This window comes from Myotis brandtii, unplaced genomic scaffold, assembly GCF_000412655.1.
Source record: "Myotis brandtii unplaced genomic scaffold, ASM41265v1 scaffold922, whole genome shotgun sequence".
Taxonomy (NCBI): domain Eukaryota; kingdom Metazoa; phylum Chordata; class Mammalia; order Chiroptera; family Vespertilionidae; genus Myotis; species Myotis brandtii.
In genome coordinates, this window is record NW_005371799.1 from 307041 (window position 1) to 316470 (window position 9430).

The following is a 9430-nucleotide window of genomic DNA, read 5'->3' on the forward strand; positions in this document are numbered from 1 at the left end:
ACACACGGCAGGCCTGGATCCCACGCTGGGGTGGCAGCGGCTGGGGATCGTGCCGCTTGCGCAGGGCAGCACAGCAGCATCTGTCTGCAGTATGCAAATTTAACGCCCATCTTTGTTGGGTTAATTTGCATACTCTTCTGATTGGCTGATGAATGTAGTGAAGGTATGGTCAATTAGCATCTTTGTCTTTTATTAGTGTAGGTAAATGCCTATGGGAAAACAAAGTAGGTAGTAATGATAATATATATACTATATAATGTATTAAAATGATATTTAAATCATTGTAGAAAGAGTATAGGGTGGAAATAGAAATCATTTTTAAAAATTAGTAACACTAATGAATAACATATTTTGAATGCCAGGCAATGTGGTAAGTCCTTTCTGGTTTCAACAACTATTTCCTTATCTGGCTAGTTCTGTAATATTGGTGAATTTCATTATCCTCTCTTTCAACTCTGATATATCATGTATGAGGTAGATATTGATATCTGTTCTTTTTACATTGAAGGGATATTATTAAAATAAAATGAGATAATTTAGTGAGATGATCACCAAACTGGTGAACTGGTTCATAATCATATAAGACAAAACATTGATAAATTATGTTGCATGAAGTCATAATAGTAATCTTGATTTGTCTTGAGATCATAGCTGTGTTAAGAACTGCTGACTTCTCTGAATCAAAATAATATATATAATATATGCTTATATGTATTTGAAAATATATTAATGTATACGTAGTATTAATTGATAGGTAAGGGCTTTTGTGAAGTGCCTGTATGTTCATTGTTACCAGTCATCTGCCCGCAATACATGAAAATTTTCCTGTTTTTGAAATGTTGGTATTCTTACTATGTGTTTGTGATTAATATTCAATTATCTCTTTTGTCCAAATAATGAGCCCATACCTAAATTCTCTTATAGAAAGTATTACACCTATCAGGTTTTATTAGTGACTACAATTCTGAACCAACTTTACATTTAATTGTTTCCCACTGTCTGCTGAACAGATTATAAGTCCCTCTCTACCCCAATGGCATAGCTCATTGCCTTTTTTGTATCCCTTGCACCTAGCACTTTGCTATGTAGAACAAGAGTAATTGGTACATATTTACGGAATAAGTAAACTAAGAAAGAAGTCAAACTGATCTTAGGGTAGCCCATATTTCTGTGAATCAGAAAACTGAGCTTCCAAGATATCTTTAAGAAGTGGGTTACTGACCTAGGAGGAAAAGAATGTAATGTCAAATAAGTTAAAACTTGAATGTTTTATGTATTTGTCTCTGGTTGGAGGGTAAAAAATGTAGATGTTGCAACAATTCTGAAGCTTTTCTTTCAGGTAAACTTAATATATTGTAATTCATTAAACAGAGGCGGGCTAGCAGAAAGACTAAATGGACTGCAGAATCGAGAGAGATCTGCCATTTCCTTGTGGAGACATCAGTGTGTTTCTTACCAAAAGACACTTTCAGGTAAGGATTGCACTGGCATCTGAGATCATGGGTAAAAAAATATGGCATAAAAAATGTGAAATAAATTTGCTTGGTATATATGTTCTTTAAGACCACTGTTTCCTTGTTGAGTTTCTGTCTGGATCTCTCCATTGATGTCTATGGAGTGTTAAAGTCACCTACTATGACTATATACTGTGACCCTCTCCCTTTATGTGCATCAATATTTGCGTTATATATTTAGGTGCTCCTATGTTGGGTGCATAAGTGTTTATAAGGGTTATATCCTTTTTTTGCATTTATACCTTTATTATTATGTAATTTCTTTATCTCTATTTATAGCCTTTCTTTTAAAGTCTGTTTTTTTATAATTATTGCTACCCCAGATTTTTTTTTCTTTTGCATTACTATCTTTTTACTTTTCTTTACTTTGAGTCAGTCTGTATCTTTTGATCTGATGTAGGTCTCTGTAGACAGTATATGTATGGGTTTTGTTTTCTTATTCATTCAACTACCTTTTATCTTTTGATTAGAGCATTTAATTAATTTACATTTAAAGTGATTATTCATAGGTATATAGTTATTGCAATTTTGTTACTTATATATTTATGATACCCTCCCTTATTTCTTAAAATATTTTTTATCTATTTCTTAGAAAGAGAGGAAGGGAGAGGGAGAGAGAGAGAAACATCGATGTGAGAGTGAAACATCAATTGATTGCTTCCTCTGTGCCCCCTAACAGGGATTGAGCCCACATCTGGGCATGAGCCCTGATTGGGAATCAAACCATCCACCTTTTGGTGCACAGGACGACACCCTACCAACTGAGCCACACCATTGGGGCTCCCCCTTATTCTTGAAGAAGCCTCTTTAACTATTCTTATAATACTGATTTCATGGTGATGAACTTTAGCTTTTTCTTGCTTGGGAACATCTTTATTTCTTCTTCAATTATAAATGACTAGAGGCCTGTTGCACGAAGAGATTCGTGCAATAAGCCTTCCCTTCCCCTGGCTGCCGGCACCGGTTTTCCTCCGGCACCCGGGACCCAGGCCTTCACTCCGGCCAGAGCCTTCAGTCTTCACACCTCCGGATGGAGCCTTCAGTCTTCGCTCAGCCGCTTCGCCCCTATGTATGCAAATTAACCGCCATCTTTGTTGGGTTAATTTGCATACTCTTCTGATTGGCTGGTGAGCATAGAGGAGGGACAGTTAATTTGCATGTTTGTCTATTATTAGATAAGATTACCTTGCTGGGTAGAATAATCTCAGTTTTAGGTTCTTTTCATCACTTTGAATATTATGTGCCAATTTCTTCTGATCTGAAAAATTTGTGTTGAGAAATCAGCTGACAATACTATGGGAGCTCCCTTCTAGGTCTTTCTGTTGCTGCATTTATGATATGTCTTGTTTTGGACCTCTTTGGGTTCATCTTGTTTGGGACTCTCTGAACTTACTGGATAGTGAACTGACTGAAAACCCTTTTTCTTCACCAGATTAAGGAGGTTTTCAGTCATTATTTTTTCAGCTAGGTTCTCAACCCCTTGCTTTTTGTCTTCTCCTTCTTTTTCCTCTATGATACAGTTGTTGTTATTCTCGGTGTTCCAGATTTCCCTTAAACTGTCCTCATTTTTTTTCTTTCTTTATTTTTAATGCTCACCCAAGGATGTATTTTTATTGACTTTTATAAAGGGGGGTGAGAGAAAGAGAGAGATAGAGATAGATAGAGAAACATTTATGTGAGAGGGAAACATCAGTTGGTTGCCTCTGTTATGCGGTTATGTATCCCAACCAGGGATGGAACCCACAACATAAGTATATTCTCTGACCAGGAACCTAACCTGCAACTTTTTGGTGTACAGGGCAACACTCCAACCAACTGACCCACCTGGCCAGGACGGTCCTCATTTTCTTTTTTTCTTCTGTTTTCTGCTTTGATTGCTTATCTTCCCAATTGCTAATTTGATCCTCTGCTTCATCGAATCTGTTGTTGATTCCTTTTAGTGTATTCTTCATTTTAGTTACTGGTTCTTCTTATGGTTTCTATGTCCTCTTTTATGCTGTTGACTTTCTCACTAATTTTTTGAGCACCTTTAAAACCATTGTTTTGAACTCTGTATCTGGTAGTTTGCCCACTTCCATTTCATTTAGGTTTTTTTTTTCTGGAGATTTTTATTGTTATTTAATTTGTGACTTTTTAAGTCCCATACTTTAATAATAATAATTTAAAAAACCCAAAATGGAAAACAGGGGGGCAGGGAAGAGGCCCCTAAGCGAAGGGCACAGAGGGAGCCTTGCTCATGCCACCAGGCCTGGCCGCAGGGCCCCTTGGTATTGCTATTGCTACGAGGTCAGGGGCAGCGATTGTCCTGTGAGAGCCACCTTTCACCTGGGTTGAGGACACTTAATTCTTCTGGGGTGTGCTCAGCTTCTGCATGCCCCAGATCTTGTCCAGCAGGCCAGAGATGAAGGCCTCAGTGGGTTTGGTAACAGTCAACCAGCAGCTCCTTGACCCTGGCAGCCCAGGTATCATCACTCTCCATGTCCAGGAGTTTGTCCACATCAATCTCCAGCTCCGGGATCTCCTCTTCCTGGCAGTCGTAGAGGCGAGTGAACTGCTTTAGGATCCATTCCTCCAGGTTGAGGCGCTTCTGTAACTCCTTGTGGTCATACTTGACCGTGACCTTCTCTTGGCACCTCACTGGGCCATCGTTGTCCACGCTCCCTGGGCCCGCACCTGTAGCATCAGTGGGGGCTCTGAAAGTAGACGCGGGGCCCTGGGCCACCACCTTCCAGCCCAGGAGCGAGGCAGCCAACACCGTGCCCCCTGCGGTGCCGCTGTCCGCCATGGCGGCCTCCGGGGCCACTTGTCTGCATCCGGCCCCTCCCTGCACCGCTGCCTCCTGGACGCCCACCTGATGGCTGCAGACCATTGGCTCGAGTTAGCTGGTGGGCTCAACTCCGCAAGACTGCTGTGAGGGCACCCAGGGCAGCTGCTGCATGCGGAGCCCCGGCCCGGCTTGGCCGCGCCCCACTCCCTCCCCGCCAATCGGTCTGCCTTTTGTCCCAAGCAGCCACCGCCTAGGGACTTTGTTTTAATCATTGTCTCCCATTTTGGTTGCGTCTCTGTGGGTGTTCATATGTATTAGGTAGATCCGCTATGTCTCTAGTTTTGATATGGTGGCCATATGTACTTTCTGTCCTGTGTGTCCCAGGTGCACTGTCTCCCTTATTCCCTGAGCTGGGTGCTCCAGGAATGTTCCTTGTGTGCATTGTGTGTGCCCTCCTGTTGGAGTTGAACCTTTATTGCTGTTTGCATATTTGTGGGTGTAGCTTACCCTTATGCTGGCTGGTGTGAGGACTGGCCACAACCATTATTTATGAGTGCTGTGTGGGAGCTGACCCCACGAAGCAGAATTTGCCCCAGCAGAATCAGGTTCCTGCTGAGTCCTCCCTTTGGGTGTGCTGTCTGTAGAGGTAATCAAGTCCTGCTTTCTTGTGCTCTGAAGTCAGCTGCCCGGTTTGTTGGTTGTGCTGCCTCTTAGAAGGGAGTTTAGTGCAGGTCAATGTCACTTGTTTCCTGTGACCACCACTGGGCAACCTGTTAGGAGCTACAAAGTGATCCACTGGTTGCGGGTGGGAGGGGCTATGATGCATTCTGAGGCCAGCTGCCACCATTACCTGGCTTGGGGCCCAAGGAACTCTGAGCTTTCTGCCAACTGCTGGCTGTCCATTCGGTTCAGCCACTGAAGTAGACTTTGGGCATTACGTGAATTGCATGAGGCAAGAACCCAGGGAGTCACCAGGAAAGGGTGAATGTAGTTGCCACCTCAGGCTGGGTCTGAGGCCGCTCAACAGAAGTGTCAGAGTACTTTGAGGTCAGCTGTCACCTGCCAGGGCCTGGGGACCTTTGCATTGTGGTGGGGACTCAAGGCATTGTCAGGTGGCAGCCAGTAGAGTTCATCTGGCTAAAACAGATCATGATTTTGCCATGTCGAGGGAGGGCTCTGCACAGGAGCAGTTATACCTGTTGTGTGCTGGAAGGCAGGCCTTGCCCTAAAGCTACTCAACTCTGTTTCTTTCTGTGTGTGCCTGGCAGGTGACAGCTGACCTCAAAGTACTCTGACACTTCTGTTGAGCGGCCTCAGACCCAGCCTGAGGTGGCAACTACATTCACCCTTTCCTGGTGACTCCCTGGGTTCTTGCCTCATGCAATTCACGTAACGCCCAAAGTCTACTTCAGTGGCTGAACCGAATGGACAGCCAGCAGTTGGCAGAAAGCTCAGAGTTCCTTGGGCCCCAAGCCAGGTAATGGTGGCAGCTGGCCTCAGAATGCATCATAGCCCCTCCCACCCCAAGCTTGCTTGAATTCTTGGAGAGATTTTTAAGAAACACTGCAATATGGCCCCTAGGCCAGTTGCTACTGGCAGAACTTATACTTGAGTGAGTAGGGTTGGGGGGCCCTCGGAGTTGGAGGGGGATGGCTAGTGTAGCTCACTAGGCTAATGCTCTGAGGGGATAGTGCTTGGCCCAGGAAAGAAGGCATCCTTGAGTGGTACAGGAGAGGGATTCCTCTAGCCCTTTCCCCGAAGCCACACGGCTGACTCTCTTCCTGTATAACTGGCACCCTCCAAGCCACTGCCTTTTTCCAGAGTCCAGTATGAGTGCCTGTGAGCCAGTGTGTGTGCACGGTCTTCAGCAGCCTTCCTTCTCACCAGGGCAGAATCCCTGCTGGTTTTCACAGCCAGGTGTTGTGTGGGCTCTTCTTCCCAGCATGAGGTTGAGACCCTTCACTTCTATGGGGGCCCTTTGACGCTGAGAAATTCCTCTGATTCTCAACTGCCCAGGTGTGGGTGCGGGGTCACCTTGTTTCTTGTTTCTGCTCCTCTTACCAGTCTCAACATGGGTTCTTCTCTATATCCTTAGCTATAAGCTTTCTGTTTAGCTAGTTTTCAGGTGGTTCTCCAGGCTGATTGTGCTGTAATGTAGTTGTAGTTTTGATGCGGTAATGGGAGGAGGTGAATGCAACCTCCACCTACTCTGCCATCTTGGACTGAATCCTGCTTTCCTTAAATTACTGTTTTGTTTTAAAATATGATACAAAAGAGAGAGTACAGAAAGCTTAACAAGTACTTATAAAGCAAGTACCCCTATAACACCAGGTTCAAATAATAGAAATACATTTTCTATTAAGTTTAGTATTTTTTAACTCACTAGGGAAATGCAGTAAATTGGCACATATCCCTTTTTATTTTTTTCAAAGTAATATTTTAATTTGTGTTTTACTTCGTTGTTTATTTCTTTTGTCGACATAAGAACATCCAAACCTGTAGAGACTTTTTATAAGAGTTTATTTGAGCCAAACAGACAACATATGTCAGGGAGCAAGATCTCAAATGCTCCATAGAATAATAATTTTGCCGCTTCTTTTCTGCATTTGTGATTAAGGAATTTTGCATGAGGATGAGAGAAAGCAAGGTGGGGATCTGATTATAGGATACTTAACAAGGTTGCATATTTTGTTAAGGGTGGCTATACCTTAGAGGGATATTACTTCTGACAAAGGTATGTTAACTCATATGTACAAGAACAATGGAAAGGGTTTCCTTAAATACCTCTCTCTTTTTTAAGAAAAATATTTTTATTGATTTTAGAGAGGAAACGAGAGGGAGAGAAAGATAGAAACATCAATGATGAGAGAGAATCATTGATCGGTTGCCCCCTGCACGCCCCACACTGGCGATTGAGCCCACAACCCAGGCCTGTGCCCTGACCAGAATCGAACCATGACTTCCTGGTTCATAGGTTTATGCTCAACCACTGAGCCATGCTGGCCGGCCTAAAAACCTCTCTCTTCAGTAAATTATAGACTTGGGACGTGGCTACCACCATGACCTGCCCATTGAGAAATTTATGATCAGATCACCCTGTGAGTTTACATACTATTGAATCTCCCTTTTTTATCCATATTTTCATTCATTCAAAATTCTGATAAGCAACAAATATGGACTTATCACTGATAGAACTAACCCTATCAGAAATTATAGTTTAATTCTTTTTGCTTTTTTACTTAAAATAGTAAAACTTTATTCTTTAGAAGGAAACAAAACAGTATTTTACACTTGAGGATGTTTTAATAATGCCTATTAAATTTTACTTATGGAATACTGTTTGGAAAATCAGACAAGAAACAAAGCCAGAAGAAATAAAGCATTTACTCCTCAGGAATTATAAAGGAGAATGATTGCAATTAATTATTCCTCGAAGACAATTTTATTGTACATGCCCCAAAGCACTTAACTCAAGCTTTTAGGCTTTCTTCACACTATATAATAGTTTGGAAGTATTTGTGAATATTGTAAAATAAATTGTTGAGAACTGTTATAAAAGATCATCACTGGAGAAGTTGTTGGGACAGAGTTTCTTTTTAAATATCCTATATAATAAAAGGCTAATATGCAAATAGACCAAACGACAGAACAACCGAACAACCGGTTGCTATGATGTGCGTGGACCACCAGGGGGTGCACGCGGAACATGGCAGGTGTCAGCAGCAGCGGGATGGTAGAGTAGGTGAGTGGGGGCGCCAGACCAAGACGGAGCGCTGGTTGCTGTCATCGGGGCAAGCCTCTGGTGGTTACTGAAAATTCTTTGCTCCCGCCTGGTGCTCGCACCTACTGCTGGCGCCGGCCCCGCTCTCACTGGCTGCCAGCGCCCAGTGCCGGTCCCGATCGTTTGGTGCTGTCAGCGGGTGCAAGCGGCGACTGCCGGCCCCGATTGCACCTGAGGGCTTATCCATCTCCCCCTGCTCCTGAGGGGCAATCGAGGCAGCAGCCGCCACTCGCAGCCCACCCCACTTGTACCCACTGCTGGCACCAGCTCCAATTGCTCTGAGCCATTAGCAGGTGCGAGCGGGGCTGGCGCTGTTAGCACGTGGGAGCGGGAGCGGGCTGCCAGCAGACAGAGGACCCGGGACCGCAGTTGGAGGGGCCAAGTGGGGGTGCAGAAGATGGACTGAGACCCAACCCTATACCCACCGTAGCCTTGCAGCCCACAGTTTCTTTCAAAGTGCACGAATTGGTGCACTGGGCCCCTAGTTCCTTTTATAAAAGAAGTACTAGTAATTTGTCAAGATCAAATATATATTCTTACAATTAAGACGGGAGGGAAATATGAAGTGGTAGAGAATTCTCCCTTGAATTTTACTTATAAAGTACTAAGATGTATACCTTTGTGTGAGGAAGTGAAAACTTCACTGAGGAGACTGGTTTTTCAGCGAGGCAATTTTTTAGAATGCAGAGTTCTTAGTCCTTGAGCATGGTTAGCTGTGGACACACTCCGAGACGTGGTTTTGACATCTCCTGCACCACCAAGGTTCCCAGCAGGCACTCCTGCAGCTCTCCTTGTTCCCAGCATGAACCTTACATGTACGTTTCTATGCTCCTGATACTGAGAGCTGAGACTGTGAGAACACTGCCTCAGTACCCGCCTGGCCCACCCAGGAGCAGTGGCTGTGGCGCCCATTGAGGGGTCCCTGGCACCTGCCTCTTTCTCACTGTTTTCAAGGGGCTCGTTTGAGGCTGGGGAGCTCCTGAAATGGAGCCATGTTCCAGACTTGCCACTTAGGTGTCAAGAGAGGAAGAAGGAATGTCAGGGCCAGCATTTTCTATACAGAAACATGGGTATGAGCAGGAAGGAGAGCCAGGAATTCTCTGTAGGTACGTATGTATCTAAAAGATTTACCTACTTTCCTTGATGCACTATCCTATCTAATAAAAGAGAAACATGGTAATTAGCTGTACGGCCGCTACCCTTCCCATTGGCTAATCAGTGAGATATGCAAATTAACTGCCAACCTAGATGGCGGCCAGCAGCCAGGCAGCTGACGCAAACAGGGAGGCTTGGTTGCTTGAGTGACGGAGGAAGACAAGCTTCCCCGCCTGCCTTGCCGGCCTCTCAGCTGCACTCTAAGCAACATTG

General features: G+C 44.2%; 1 protein-coding gene and 1 pseudogene across 1 annotated transcript in view; one reads left to right on the forward strand and one right to left on the reverse strand.

Moving 5' to 3' along the window:
- Window positions 1-9430, forward strand: part of SPIDR (scaffolding protein involved in DNA repair) — a 273808-nt gene that overhangs the window by 78580 nt on the left and 185798 nt on the right. Inside the window, exon 7 of the mRNA XM_014532904.1 lies at window positions 1372-1472. Coding sequence (XP_014388390.1) covers window positions 1372-1472 — 101 coding nt within the window. The remainder of the gene's footprint in view (window positions 1-1371; window positions 1473-9430) is intronic.
- LOC102261873 lies at window positions 3833-4427 on the reverse strand (annotated as a pseudogene).